The sequence below is a fragment of the Marmota monax genome, unplaced genomic scaffold (genome assembly GCF_021218885.2).
Source record: "Marmota monax isolate L192 unplaced genomic scaffold, Marmota_monax_Labrador192_F-V1.1 WCK01_AAM20220418_F8-fsc00370, whole genome shotgun sequence".
In the NCBI taxonomy this organism is placed as follows: Eukaryota; Metazoa; Chordata; class Mammalia; order Rodentia; family Sciuridae; genus Marmota; species Marmota monax.
The window spans coordinates 325,001-340,169 of record NW_026693560.1 but is presented as its reverse complement, the minus strand read 5'-3'; the positions used below and the strand labels follow the sequence as shown (position 1 = coordinate 340,169).

The 15,169-nt window shown below is 57.4% G+C and overlaps 1 protein-coding gene across 1 annotated transcript in view; it reads right to left on the bottom strand.

The window, feature by feature from the left end:
• The window catches only part of Aldh1l1 (aldehyde dehydrogenase 1 family member L1), a 34,717-nt gene that overhangs the window by 6,476 nt on the left and 13,072 nt on the right, over positions 1 to 15,169 (bottom strand). Inside the window, exons 8-17 of the mRNA XM_046458680.2 lie at positions 14,582 to 14,707; positions 14,110 to 14,201; positions 12,241 to 12,388; positions 11,476 to 11,595; positions 9,642 to 9,769; positions 8,614 to 8,764; positions 6,864 to 6,934; positions 4,531 to 4,636; positions 3,578 to 3,665; positions 1,597 to 1,690 (exon numbers count right to left, since the gene is read on the bottom strand). Of these exons, the coding sequence (XP_046314636.1) occupies positions 1,597 to 1,690; positions 3,578 to 3,665; positions 4,531 to 4,636; positions 6,864 to 6,934; positions 8,614 to 8,764; positions 9,642 to 9,769; positions 11,476 to 11,595; positions 12,241 to 12,388; positions 14,110 to 14,201; positions 14,582 to 14,707 (1,124 nt within the window). The remainder of the gene's footprint in view (positions 1 to 1,596; positions 1,691 to 3,577; positions 3,666 to 4,530; positions 4,637 to 6,863; positions 6,935 to 8,613; positions 8,765 to 9,641; positions 9,770 to 11,475; positions 11,596 to 12,240; positions 12,389 to 14,109; positions 14,202 to 14,581; positions 14,708 to 15,169) is intronic.

Here is a 15,169-nt window from a genome sequence, read left to right as displayed (position 1 = left end):
TGTCCAGTGCACATTCAGTAAACTGGACCAGGCCTGGCCAGGTGCAGTGTGCACACCTGTCATCCCAGCGGCTCAGGAGGCTGAGGCAGGAGGATCGCAAGTTGGAGGCCAGCCTCAGCAACAGCGAGGCCCTGAGCAATTCAGGGAGACCCTGTGTCTAAATAACATACAGAACGGGGCTGTGGATGGGGCTGAGGGGTCAAATACCCCTGGGTTCAATCCCTGGTACCAAAAAAGAAATCTCCTTCTGGAAGGTTCCAAGAGCGGACCTTTCCCGAGCCTTCTCTCTGCACTTGAAATTGTGCACTGGGATTTGACCTTGATGTCCTCACATCAGAGGCTGGCTTGTGAGTCGGGAGGTCAGTGACCTGCTGTCCCTCCTGGTGGCTTCTGTTGCTGGCCAGACACCATCGCCGTGCAGTGTCATGGCCCCGGTGCCAGCCTCTCCTGACCCCGGGAACCTGACTCGTCAGCCACTGAGCCGAAGGCAGGGGGATGGGGAGGTCAGGGGCGGTCACTGTGTCCTGCTGCAGCTGGACGCTGTCCCCACTGGGAGACAACCAAGCTGCCCGGGACCAGCCTGCGGGAGATGCGTCCCAAAGAGAAAGAAAGTCATTCTGATCAGAGAGGGGCGGTGAGGGGACTCTACTGTGATCCAAGAGTGGCCCTTCTCCAGACCACCCTGGAGTTCCCCTGGGACCCCCTAAAACAGAGACAGAAAAAGGGGGAAGAAACCAGAGGCCACAGGCAGAGCGCTCAGCAGGGCCCAGTTCCCGGGCTGCTGCCCGTCACTCAAACTGAAGATGCCAAAAGCCAAGCCCAGAGATTCGTTTTCAGTGTGTGTGTGGGGGGGCGGTGGCCTCCCATGGGACAGCATGGGCCAGGACACTACTGGTCAGAGTGGCTTCTATAGGGCAGCCCCACAGGCCTCCCAAGGGCTGGACGGGGACAGACCCACTGGGCCAGCATCGGCATTAAACATGGCCACTGGGGTTGGCTGTGCACCCCAAAGCTCAAAAAGCAGCACCTGGATGCCCTTCAACAGATGAACGGATAAAGGAAATGCGGTATAGGTATGCAATGGAATATTACTCAGCCATGAAGAAGAGTGAAATGATGGTATATGCCTGTCAATGGACGGAGCTGGAGACGATCATGCTAAGTGAAATAAGCCAACCCCCCCAACTCAAAGACCAAATGTCCTCTCTGATGTGTGGATGCTGACCCACAATAGGGAGAGGGGAGAACAGAAGTGCATTGGATGAGACGCAGGGGAATGGAGGGGAGGGAGGGGAGGGGACTGGGAGAGACAGGGGAATGAATGGACGTCACTTTCCCATGTTCACATAGGAACCCATGACCAGGCACACCCCACAGCAGGTCCAACCACAGGAATGGGACGTCACACCCCAGGTAGGTGTGACGTGTCAAAATGCACATGGCTGTCAGGGACACTTACAAAGAACAAATTTTTTTAAAAAAAAAGGGAATTATTATAGTGAAGACAAGAATAGCCTCCCGCTCACACAACAGCATCGGCTACACCCGGGTGCCGTGGCCGCCGGGGCCGCCCCCTCCGCCCAGCCCAACCCTTACCTCTTCATGATGTGCTTTCCCACCTCCGTGGAGCCCGTGAATCCGATTTTCCTCACGTCGGGATGGTCTGCGAGCCGCTGGCCGACCAGCGAGCCTGTGGGCGGGTGAGCAGGAGGGTCACAGTGGACCCCATGGTGCCGGGAATAAGCCCAGCCCCGGCAGCAGGTACACACCCCTGCTCCCTGGTGTGGGCTCAACTGTGTCCCCCTGGGTCCAGAATCGGAAGTCCCAACCTCAGCACTTCTGAAGGTGACTCTCTGGAGACGGGGACTTCCAAGGAGTAAATGAGGTCACTAGGGTGGGCCCCATCCCAGTGGGACTGGTGTCCTTCAGAGCAAAGGGGATTGGGACACAGACGCCCACAGAGGGGCAGCAGCCACAAGCCAAGCAGCGAGACCTCAGAGAGAACCCACGTGCCACCACCTTGACCTGGGACTTCCAGCCCCTGCCACGGAACCAAGTCACTCCTGTCCCTGTCCCATGCCCCTCGGCCTCCCAGTTCTGTGCTGAGCCCAGCACACAGCTGCCCACCAGCTGCCCAGTCCCTCTGTACTGCGCGGCGGCAGTGAGACTCCAAGGTGGACTTTCCAAACTCAGCCAAGACTCCGCTCGAGGCCCTTTCCCGACGCGGCTTCCAACCCTTCCTCCCTGTCCACCTGTGCCCTCCTGTTCTGCTCCACCTCTCTGACTGCCCCTCGTCCATCTTCTTGGCCTGTCCAGCGCCCTGGCTCCGTCCTGCAGGTCACAGCCCCCTCTGTGACTCCGCCAGGCCTTCGAACGCCATCTCTGGATCAGTCATCCCCGCAGTCTGTATCTCTGGCCGAGCTCCTCTGGAATCCGGCGTCCCTTGTCCCCCTCTGCCTGCTCGGCTCCTGGGCCTGGATATCTGAGAGCCTCTCGGATCTGACATGTTTCAACTTGAGCTGTCAATCGTCCCTGACCCTGCTCCCCCCGGCAGGTGGACAGCCTCTCCTGGCGGCCAGTTAAGCGGGGGCGCCATGGACCTCTTCATGTCCCTGTTCGGGCACCAGTGACAAGAGGCCATGGAGGGATTGAGAAGAGACAAACAGACACACAGAGAGAGAAAAAGCTGGGGCCAGGTCGGACATCGCCCCCTGACGGAGGAGCCGTGACCAGGGCCAGCTCTGGTCATAGAGGTTTCACCAAAGGCTATTTGTGGGAAAGTTCCTTCAAAGCGGCCATCTGAAGGACGCAGGATTGGCGAGACACGGGGGCCATCTTGTTATGCTCGGAATCCTCTCTCCCCGGGAGCTGGTGCCTGAGCTGAGGGTCCAGACTGACACAGCTCTATGCCTTTGCATTGGAGCCTGTCTGGGGCGGGTGTCACCATAGCAACAGGGCAATCTTGATCTGCACCTTTACCCAGGGAGTTCCCAGAGCCACACAGCCACCAGGCAATCAGAGGACCGTGATCCACGTCACGGCTCTCCACACAGAGGGGGAGGTCACTCTGGACACTTGTCTTCCCCATCCCGTGAACTGCCCAGTCCTTGGGCTCCTCGGGTGGCCCGATCCCTCCTTCTGGACCCGCGAAGATCCCGGGTGGGCAGGTGTGGATGGAGACCCTCACCAACTCCCTTTAGAGCAAGTCAAAGTCCTACAAATGACTTTGGTATGAGTTCCGTCCTACCTCTCCGCCCTCGTTCGGGTGTAGTTTGGGGGGACAAAATATTTGCAAAGATTTATCGGACAGAGGACGGGTCCCTAGGAAGGACAAAGGACTCGTCAACCTTAATCCGAAAACAAACAGCCCGGCCAAAGCTGGACCAAGGACATGAAGGTGTCTGAGAATGGAAGTCCTTCCAGGTGCAGGTCGCTCCCCGAGGAGCAGGCCTCCCTCCCTCTGGCTGAGCTCTGCACTGCGTCCCCCAGGCCACTCTGCCCTCGAAGGACACATTATCCAGTTGGCCCTGCTCTGGCCGCCTGGAGCCCCAGCCCTGCCCCTGTCTGAAGCCCTCACCAGATCCGGGGAGGATGTTGATCACGCCCTTGGGAATGCCGGCCTTCAATGTCAACTCCGCAAACTTCAAGGCTGTGAGCGGGGTCACCTGCAGGGGACAGGGAAGAAGACCCAGACAAGAGGGTTTTGTTTTTTTTAATAGTACTGGGGATTGAACCCAGGGGTGCTTAACCACCGAGCCCCGTCCCCAGCCCTTTTTATACTTTATTTAGAGACAGGGTCTCGCTGAGTTGCTGAGGCTGGCCTCCAACTTGTGATCCTCCTGCCTCAGCCTCCCGAGCCCCTGGGATTAGCCTTCCCTCTCTGTCTCTGTCTCCCAGCGGCTCCAGTTGTAAGCAGGGGGCACCGTGGATTGGGGCGCCAGGAAGTTCCCGGGGAAGCCACATTCGTGGTCAACCATAGGGGCACGGCCAATCCAGACGGCCTTCCTTACACCTCAGGTGGGAGCAGGGGCCTGCCAACCTCTGGCTCATCCCGGCAGGGCTGTGTCCACTTGGCCAAGCCTGGACCATCCAGTGCTGTGTTCTTTTCTCCTCTGTTGACACTAAGCCCCTCAGGAGTCCAACCGTCCCCATCCCCAGAAGCCTCCGGCTTGCCTTCCAGAACTCCCTGACCCCGGTCCCTCAGCCTCCTCCTCTGAGAACTGCCAACTTTAGGGCGGAGTCGAGGCTGTCTGGGGAGGTGACCGCTGCCCACTGAAGTCCCAGCAGCCCCTGCCTTCTGAGCTTCTGTGTAACTCTGACTATGGCCCCAGGTGTGGAAATTGTGGCAATCAAAATGGAAGCAGTTTCCCCCCCCCCCCACAAATTGCTCCTCTTCTGTTTCTGCAAATTCCTGGTCAAGCCAGGAGCCATGGTGACCATCTATCATCCCAGAGGCTCGGGAGGCTGAGGCAGGAGGATCTCGAGTTAGAGGCCAGCCTCAACAGCGTAGCAAGGGCCTGAGCAGCTCACCTGGGCAGGCTTGATGACCACCGTGTTCCCAGCGGCCAGGCAGGCAGCCGTCTTCCAGGACAGCATCATCAGGGGGTAGTTCCAGGGGATGATGATACCGCAGACCCTGCCGCACCAGAGAATTGGGCCTTCCTCTCTTGTCTCAGCCCAGAGGGGACCTGCTGACCCCCTCCTCCTCTCCCAGGGCCTGACCTCCACTGTCAAAGCCAGGCTGCCCCCAAAGGCACGGAGAGTCCTGGAGACAGTCACACCTGCCTTTTCTCACCTGGATTCAGTACCGAGAGTGACCGTGGTGGCAGTCCTTCCTCCTACTGCCCACCATGGTAGGGGACCCTGATCAGATTCTGATGAGAGCAGTCCAGGGACACAGACAATGGGAGAGGGGACCGTGGCCATGTACGAGTGAGAACAAAAAGCCAGGAGGTCTAGCCAGGTGGGCGTGGTGGCACACGCCCGTCATCCCAGCAACTCGGGAGGCTGAGGCAGGAGGATCGCAAGTTGGAGGCCAGCCTCAGCAACTTAGGGAGGCCCTGAGAAAATTGGTGAGACCATGCCTCTAAATAAAATATTTAAAAAAAGGCTTATTGGAGGGGGGTCTTGAAAGAAGTGAGCCAGTCAGAAGAGTCCCCCAGTTATGGCGGGAATTGTGTCCCCTCCAATTCACAAGTCAAAGTCTGTCTTCATCCCCAGAACCTCAGGAGGAATTAGAGAAGGCCCATATTGCAAAGACGCTGGCCTCCTTATTGAGGCACTCGGGGGAGTCCATGTGGGCAAGGATATAGCTGTGTGTCAAAGGCTGGGCTCCAGCCTGTGGTGCGGCCTGGGGTGCTGAACCCTGTGGGAGCCCTCCTAATGGGAGGAAGGCGACCATCAAGGGCACATCCTTCAAGGGGACTTGGGATCCCAGCTCCTTCCTCTCTCTCCTCCTTTCTTCCAGGTTGCCATGAACAGGCCTCTTCTGCTGTAAGCTCCCGCCATGATACACCGCTGCCACCGGCCCAAGGCAAAGGACTGATCCTTCCGCAACCGTGAGCCAGAGTCAGTCTTCTCCCTTATCAAGTGGATTATCTCAGGTATTTTGTCACAGTAACGGAGAACCGTCCAACACATAAGTCAGGAGAGGCCTGGGACAGATGCTCCCTCCCAGGCCTCAGAAGGAAACAGCCTTGCAGACACCTTGATCACAGATGTCCTGCTGCCAGAACTGTGAGCCAGCAGCTGTTGATGAAGACACCTCGTCTGTGGCAGTTTGTTACAGCAGCGTGAGCAAACTCATACCTGCCATTCAGGGAAAAGGTTCACACCCCTGGTACTGGAATTGTGCAGTAAAAAGAAACCCTCTGGCTCTGCTGGATGTCAAGGCCAGTGTGTGGCCTCTTGAGGGAACCCGCTTCTACGCGTGTGTCATTCACGGCGACTGAAAGGCGTCCTGAATGGTCATTGCCGAGTTGGACTGACTGATGGCCAACTCGCCCTTCTGTCTACCGTGGCTTTGGAGCCCTCTGGTGTTCACATGAGGTACTGCATGGCCAGTTTTGTGTTTCCAAGGTCCTTGGGGGTCAGGCTGATTTCGATGTCACCTTCTGTCCTCGGACAATCGTGATGACAAATCTTGGTTGTCACCTCGACTGGGCTGAGAGATTCTTAGAAAATTGGTGAAGTGCACTTCTGAGTTTGTCTCTGGGGCTGCTTGCAGGGATGACTGGCACGTGGGTCAGCAGGGTAAGGGGGTCTGGCTGTGAGTGTCCCCAGAGTCCCCGTGGGAGGTGGCACAGGAAGGTCCAGAGGAGGACTGAGGGGGTGTGAGGCCTGAACCCCAGCAGTGCATGGCTCCCTGGGGGGTCCCCTGGTGGTCCCTGGAGGCAGGTGGGGTGTGGGGAGGAGGTGGCCCTGGGGCTGTGGCTTGGGGTCTCTGTTTGTGCCTGGAGAGTGGAGTCCCTGCTCCCTGGTCCCCATGGGAGCTGCTCCCTCCCCAGGCTTCCTCCGGAGCAGCCTCTCTGATCATTAGAGACCTTCTCTCCTCCTCTCGAGAACCCCTATGCAGCTGTTTTTCCAGAACTTTCTAACTTGCACACACAAGGATCCCATCACACCCTTTGTAGATGGACTTTTTGGAGGGAACCCCGTTGGCCACCAGGACCTCAGGATCACTGTGGGCATTAGACGGAACGCCCGAGGCCTGCTACGGCGCTGTCCCTGCACCGTGTGGTCAGACAGGACGGGACAGTGGGGCTGGGGATGGAACGAGCCGTCTGCAGGCTGCCCCGCGGGACACCTGAGCAGTGCCCGAGCAGTGGCAGTGTGGTCACCCCTCACCCAGGGCAGGGACTCACCCGACAGGCTCCTTCTTGGTCAAGGTCAGGTTCCGGTTGGGCCTGGCCTGGTTGATGGGGATAGTGGAGCCCTGGAAGAAGAAGAGATGTCACTGGGGACAGGGTGGGGGACACCAGCTCCTACAGGGTGTCGTCTGAGTCCTGATTTCCCCCTCTGCAGCCGGGTAGGGGCCCAGAGCCTCCAGACCACACCCGCCCCAGAACCCCTGAGATCACTGGTCTAATTTCTCCTCCTCCTCCTCCTCTTCCTCCCCTCCTCCTCCTCCTCCCTCTCCTTCTCCTCCCCCCTCCTCCCCCTCCTCCCCTCCTCCTCCTTCTCCTGTTTCTCCTCCTCCTCCTTCCCCTCCTCCCCCCTCTTCCTCCTCCTCCTGCTCCTCTCCCCCCTCCTTCTCCTCCTCCTCCCTCCCTCCTTCTTCCTTCCCTCCTCCTCCTTCTCCTCCGCCTCCTTCTTCCTCCTCCTCCTCCTGTCTTTTCTAGGTGTCACTGAGAATCAACCCCAGGGTGACGCTCTACCCCTGAATGACACCCTCAGCTTCTCCTGTTCACTTTTTATTTTGAGTCAGGGTCTGTCTAAATCTCTCAGGCTGGCCTCCAACTTGTGATCCTCCCACTTCAGCCTCCTGAGAGGCTGGGGAGACAGGGGTATGCCACGGCGTCCCAGGTGGAGCTTTATCAGAGGTCTTGGGGATGGGACCCAGGGCTTGACACAGGCTAGGCCAACGCTCTGTCCCCGGGCTATACCCCCAGCCCTACACTCTGGATCTGAAATGTCCCTCAAAGTCCCACATGTCAAAGGTTTGGTCTCATGCAGCCATGAGGAAGTGACCTTTGGGAGGTCATTAGGCCATCAGGTGGGTCTTTAAAGGTGACTGCAGACCCCTGGTCTTCTCCTTACTCTCTTTGTACTTCTTAGTCGCTGAGAGATGCCATGATGTGCTGCCTCAGCCCACAACAAAGTCATCAGCTGAGCATGGGCTGGAACTTCCAAAACCGAGCCCAGACCAACCTTTTCTCTTAATAAGTTGATAGTTGCAGGCACTTCTTATAGTACCGAGAGCTGACTGATACACATTTTTTAAAAAATTTATTTGTTCTTTTTAGCCCTCTGTGACTGCAGAGTTCACCCCTACACGGGGTGAACTTCCCATTCTCCTGGTTGGACCTGCTGTGGAGTGTCCCTGGTCGTGTGTTCCTATGTGAACATGGGAAAGTGACATCCCATTCATTCCACTGTCTTTCCCACTCCCCTCCCCTCCCTTCCCTCCATTCCCCTGCGTCTCATCCAATAAACTGCTATTCTTCCTCCCCCTATTTTCGGTCAGCATCTGAATATCAGAGAGAGCATTTGACCTTTGGTTTTTTGGGACTGGCTTATTTCACTTAGCACGATCATCTCCAGCTCCATCCAGTTACCAGCAAATGCCATCATTTCATTCTTCTTTAAGGCTGAGTAATATTCCATTGTGTACATGTACCACATTTTCTTTATGTGTCCATCTGTTGAAGGGCACTTAGGTTGGACAGCTTGGCTATTGTGAATTGAGCTGCTATAGACACTAACGTGGCCACGTCACTACAGGACGCTGATTTTATGACTGACACATGTTTAAGACCCTGGTGCAGCCCAGCCCACCTGGAATTCCCAGAACCTGGAGCTAATCCACGGGGTCGTTCCCAGCCATGGGCTGTGGCTTGTTCTGCAGCTGCCCGGCCAAGGAACCACCCGTTCCCATGCTCCAAGGTGACCCACCTGGATCTTGTCACACCAGCCAGCGAAGTAGCGGAAGGTCTGTATAGACATGCCCACGTGGGTCTTCAGGGCCAGCGTGTACACAGCGCCGGCGTCCAGGGCCTCGATGGTGGCCAGCTCTTCCTGATGCTGCTCCATGAGATCAGCCAGTCTGGCCAAAGATAAGGGAGATTTGGGCCCTGCACGGATGCCCCCGGCCACCAACCTGGCCCTTGTCCTCCCCTCTCTGTATGTCTGCACCGTGCGTCGGGAAGTCAGCCCCCCTGCCTTGAGAGCCATGCACTGAACCAGGGGACAGTCACTTCTCTGGAAGGTCCTTCCCGTCCCCCTCCTGGGACATCACCTCCCACCTTCTCTCTCTCGTTGAGCTTCAGGGGCCAGCCAGGGACACGTCCCCTTAGAGGCAATTGGGAATTTGCACAGAGCAGGAACGGGTCACTAGGACACTAGTGACAGATGTCTGTCTCCCCCACAGGGTCTCCACTTGGACCTGCCTGGAACACCACCCTGTGTCACTGGAGGGGTGTTATTATGACACACGCCACCAGATGGCAGCAGAGCCTCTTCAGTCACTGGGGGTTGTTATTAAGACACCGGCCACCAGATGGCAGCAGAGCGTCGTGGGAAGGACCCTCCCCATGGCAGGGTCACTGGAGGCTCCCAGGGCCACCTGGGTGTCCGGGGCTCACAGTTCTGCCTGATCCCAGCTCTGGGGGGCATCTGTCACTCGCCAGTGCCTCCTTACAACCATGGAGTCTCCAAGGGTTCTGGGGACTTCGCCTGGAGCACACCTGACCTGCTGTCCACACTGCGATCCTCCTGCCTCAGCCTCCCCAAGCCCTTGGGATGACAGGCGTGGCCACTGTGCCCGGCTCCAAGGAGTCTTTTCTGAGCCTCAGGCTGGGCGCACCCAGCCGGGTCAGTCTGACCGCTTTGGTCCCATGACCTCCCCAGGGCCCAGGATCCCAGGAACAGAGGCCTGGGTAGGAGGACCCGCCCCCAAGCTGGAGGGGCGGCTGGACACTCACCTGTACAGGAGCCGGCCACGGTCCCGCGCGCTGATCTTCCCCCACCGCCCGTTCTCAAAGGCATCCTTGGCCGCGGCCACTGCCTTATCCACGTCGCTGACCTGGGCCAGGGACACCTGGCAGATGACCTGTGGGGGGAACAGAGTGTGAGTCCTCCCTGGGCGCAGGATGCCCAGACACCGCCACAGTCCTTGGACTTCCCTGAAGCAGGACGCCCGGCCACCTGGGCAGGCTCAGAGGGACGCCGGGCCAAAGTGGGCCTGGACGGTGTCTGCATGAAGAGAAGGTTCTGGAAAGCCTGTTGCTACTCCCAGAGGTCACATCTCACCCAGGGGCCAGAGAGTCACCCACAGCGGTGAGGCTTGAGGGGAGATGAGCGTCCACAGCAAGAGCTGAGACCCAGTCATTCCAAGTCCAGCCAGGAAGAATTTCTGAAGCGGACCACAGGGGACATCGGAGGCCCTTTGCCAGCCCCTGGATCCCCAGCTACTTCCTCTGTCCCCTGTCCCCGCCTTGACCGTTTTATGTTTTCTATTTTGGTCCCAGGGATTCTTAACCCCTGAGCCCCTTCCCCAGCCCTTTTTATTTTTTTTTAATTTTTATTTATTTTTTTAAATAGAGAGAGAGAGAGAGAGAATTTTTAATATTTATTTTTTAGTTCTCCGCGGACACAACATCTTTGTTTGTATGTGGTGCTGAGGATCGAACCCGGGCCGCACGCATGCCAGGCGAGCGTGCTACCACTTGAGCCACATCTCCAGCCCCCCAGCCCTTTTTATATTTTATTTAGAGACAGGGTCTCACTGAGTTGCTTAGGGCCTTGCTAAGTGGCTGAGGCTGGCCTACAACTTGTGATCCTCCTGCCTCAGCCTCCTGAGCTGCTGGGATGACAGGCATGAGCCACCCTACCTGGCCCCTTGGGGACTTTGAATTCTGTCCTTGGTCTCTGAAGCAGGCTCAAGTCCCTGTCGAGCCCTGCCACCTCCTATCTTTATCTCCCCACCGTCTTCCATTCCAGCAGTCCAAGCTGGAGACTAAGTGGGACCCTTGCTTGTCCTTTGCCAAGATGGAAGCCTGAGCAGAGGCTCTGGGGCCAGCACCACCAGAGGGGAGGTGGGGGCGGGTCCAGAGGGGGGGCGGGGTCAGAGGAGAGGAGGGGCGGGTCCAGAGGGGGGCGGGGTCAGAGGAGGGGCGGGGCCAGAGGAGAAGAGGGAAGGGGCCAGAGGAGAGGTGGGGTGGGGCCAGAGAAGAGGAGGGGCGTGGCCAGAGAAGAGGGAAGGGGCCAGAGGAGAGGTGGGGGCGGGTCCAGAGGGAAGGCGGGTCCAGAGGAGGGGCGGGGCCAAAGGAGAGGAGGGGAGGGGCCAGAGGAGAAGTGGGGCAGGGCCAGAGAAGAGGAGGGGCCAGAGGAGAGGTGGGGCGTGGCCAGAGAAGAGGAGGGGCCAGAGGAGAAGTGGGGCGGGGCCAGAGAAGAGGAGGGGCCAGAGGAGAGGTGGGGCGGGCCCAGAGGAGGGGTGGGGTGGGGCCAGAGGGGAGGCGGGTCTAGAGGAGAGGAGGGGCCAGAGGAGAGGCGGGGCGGAACCAGAGAAGAGGAGGGCCCACAGGTCAGTTGGGGCAGGGCCAGAGATGAGGCAGGGTGGGACCAGAGGTCAGTTGAGGCAGGGCTAGAGGAGAGGTGGGCGGGGCTGGAGGTGAGTTTGGGCGGGGCCAGAGATCAGCTGGGGTGGGGCCAGAGTAGAGGTGGGTGGGGCCAGAGGAGAAGTGAGTTTGGGCGGGGCCAGAGGTCAGCCGGGGCGGGGCAGAGGAGGCGTCAGGGAGCAGGGAAGGCCAGACTCACGCTGCCGTCCGTGGGGTTGATGGTGTCATAGGTCTGGCCTCCCTCGGCATCCACGAACGTCCCCCCGATGAAGAGCTGGTGGGGCATGCGGAGTTCCAGCTTGTTCACCGATTTTTCCACCTGGGGTGACAGCCAAGTGACAAAGAGGCGTGAGGAGCACAGATTCCCAGAGAGACTGCGTGGGCTGGAGTCCCTGCTCTGCCCCTTCCTCCTTGTGTGACCTCGAGCTGCTGACCCAACCTCCTCCAAGGACATAGGGGGATTCGCAGCGGGTCGGGAGTGTCACGGGTGGCGAGGCCCTTTAAACCAGGGGACACGTGCCACCCAGCACCCTGCCACCCACTTCTGTGCGCATCCAAAATTCCATGCGGAACACAGGAATCCCTGGGACCCCTTCCCCCTCCTGCAATCTGTCATTTATTCACTCTTCCTAGGACAACCTGGGGTCCACCCTGGCCACCTGTCTCTTCTTCACCAGCTTTTGTTTCAAACCACCAGCCAAACAAACTACCCCCAAAGCCCATTCCTTCAAGAGAGGGCAGTTCCCCCAGATCGGTGCTGAATCTACAGGATGAACTTGTCCCTGCTGGGAACTCAACCTGGTCTCGCATCTTGGGAGACCCAATGTGACCCTCCCACTGAGCATCTGACAGCGAGATACAGTCGAGTTTGCCCTTTGGCTCTGACACCCCTAGGTGCCAGGCAGAGCTTGGGAAAGTGAAAACTGGGCTCCCGACTTCCTGAACACCCAGGGGCCCGACTCACGTAGTCGATGTCGCTGTCACCCTCGTCGTCCTCCCCGCGCAACTTCCTGACTAGCAGCTGGATGAAGTCCCCAAAGGCGGTTGCCATGTATACATCCTCGTTCTCCAGCTCCAACCCGTCACATAGCTCCCTCACCTCCTCCACCAGCCTGCAGCAAGGGGGGGTGGAGAAACGGGGGCCCAGGATCAGGAGCCCCTCGCCCGGCTGCACCCGGGGCCTGCAAGTCTAAATCCATCTCCTCTGATCTGGCCTGGGTCCCAGCACCCTGTAGTGGTCAGCAGCTCAGGACCCAGGCCCAGGGCCCAGGCTGCGGCGGACCCAGCAGGCCTTGGTTGCAAACTCATGGGCCATCCGAAAAACCCCCCATGCCATCTCAAGAGGACGTGAGCGATCCAAATAATAATTAAAAAAAAAAACCTTGAAAAAGCACAAAGTCGTAGAACTCAACCTTTCTGATTTAAAAGTTCACTACCAAACTAAAATAATCAAGTAGGAATAAAAGCAGTCATCCTCAGCCAACGAGCACAACCCAGAGCCCAAGAATAAACCTACTCGCGTGAGGTCAGCTGATCTTTTGGCAAGAACACCAAGATACACAAAGAGAAAAGGATAACGTTTTCAGCAAATGGTGTAGGAAAAATTGGATGTCTCCATGCACAAGAATTCAACTAGATCTTTGTTTACTACACATAAAAATGATAAAGTCACGCAGCATCCACATGTCAGAGAGAGCATTCCACCTTTGGTTTTTTTGGGGACTGGCTTATTTCACTTAGCACGATAGTCTCCAGCTTCATCCATTTACCAGCAAATGCCATCATCTCATTCTTCTTTAGGGCTGAGTAATATTCCACGGTGTATGTGTACCACGGTTTCTTTATCCACCCATCTGTTGAAGGGCACCTGGGTTGGGTTCCCTAGCTTAGCTATGGTGAGTTGAGCTGCTATAAACACTGATGTGACTGTGTCCCTGTAATATGCCGAGTCCTTTGGGTATAAAACAGAGGAGTGGGATAACTGGGTCTGATGGTGGTTCCACTTCAAGTTTTTTGAGGAATCTCCGCCCTGCTCCGCAGAGGGGTTGGCAGACCTACAGTGTGGACTCCTTTTTGCAAACAAAGGTAGACTAATACCTCCTTCTCCTTCCCTCCACACAGATCAGAATTTACCACCATTGGGTAGTAAGTGGGACCCTTCCTACATGGTTGAAGGACAGGTAGATGAATCTAAGGTGACAGACTGCCTGTGGGTTGGGGCAGGGGACATCTAGAACAACGTAACCCATGCCTTTGTGTCTTGATTAAAACTTACACACATTAAATCAAGGCTTGCCAAACTGACCACTTAAGATCCATAAATTTTACTGTATTTCCCATTATTCTTGGCAGGGGGTGGTCCTGGGGATTGAACTCAGGGGCACTCAACCCCTGAGCCCCGTCCCCAGCCCTATTTTGTGTTTTATTTACAGACAAGGTCTCACTGACTTGCTGAGGGCCTCACTAAATTGTTGAGGCTGGCCTCCAACTTGTGATCCTCCTGCCTCAGCCTCCTGAGCCGCTGGCTGCATTTCCATTTTAAAACACTGTGTATACGGTTCCCTCAGCCCTCTAACCTGCACCCCCATACACAGCAAGAGACCCCCAGAGGTGAGAGGCTCGTCCCAGCGATACAGACACACAGTTTTCTATGTGTCTCCCATTGGGGGTGAGTCCCAGCCCCACAACCTGACCCCAGCTTGCTGGGACCAGTACCCCCAATGGCCGGTGCCTTGTCCGCATGACCCGTGGGTCTAACGAGCCGTGGCTGCTTCTTGGGTCTGGTTCCTCAGAACCCACAGGGTCTACGAGTCCTGGGTGGGACCCCCGTTACCTCACCACGTCCACTGAGGCGGCCCCCGACTTGAAGAAATCCGTGGAATCGTCCACCTCCGAGACTCTGGGGAGGATCCGTTTCCAAGCACTCTGAGAACACAAAGGCGGTGTGAGGAGGTAGGTGGCCCTGGTGGCCCTGGGACCAGCCGGGCCTGGGTGTGCCTGGATGTGCCTGAGAGCCCGGCTGTCCACTCCAAGGCGCTGTCCCTTCCCGAGGGGCCTGGTGGCCTGGGGTGACCACCTCTTGGGACTGTGAGAAAGTGAGTCTCTTGGAGCATCAGAGGCCCAGATGGCCAAATCCCAGGGCCCCCGTTGCAAAGGAAGGAGCGGCAAAAAGACTTCAGAGAGTTCCAAGATCAGAGAGCACCAACACTGCCCCTGAGGCCGGTTCACAGGGAAAGGGACTCACCAAACACTTGTGCAGTAGACAACCTGCCCAACCGGCCTGCACCCCAGAAGGTGTCTCTTACCCGCACAGCCTCGGCAGTGACCAGCTCTGCCTCCGTCAGCTCCAGGGCACTGCTGGCTGCTCCTTTGAAGAACTGCGAGGCCGGGATCATCTTACCATCCTCAAACTGGATGTTCTTCACCAGCAGCTACAAAAGATAGGGCACACGCCTATCATCCCAGCCGCTCAGGAGGCTGAGGCAGGAGGATCGCAAGTTGGAGGCCAGCCTCAGCAATTTAAGTGAGGCCCTGAGCAACTCAGCGAGACCTAAATAAAATATAAAAGGGGCTGGGGATGGGGCTCAGGAGTTAAGCGCCCCTGGGTTCAATCCCCAGTACCAATAATAATAATAATAATAATAATAATAATAATAATAGAACACAGGGCCCCACTTTGGGTGGCTTATACTCAGGGTCATGCCCCAGGCCAGGGACTTGCGTGGGCTTTCCCTCCTGAGTCTCATTTCTCCCTGTCTTTGCCAGATCCTTGTGCAGTAGACAACCTGCCCAACCTGAGGTCTTCCCGTGGGATCTGATCTGAGCCTAAGGATTGGGAACATGGAGCCGAGGGGGGAGTGGGTCTGGGGCCTCCAGGGTGGGCAAGCGCCATT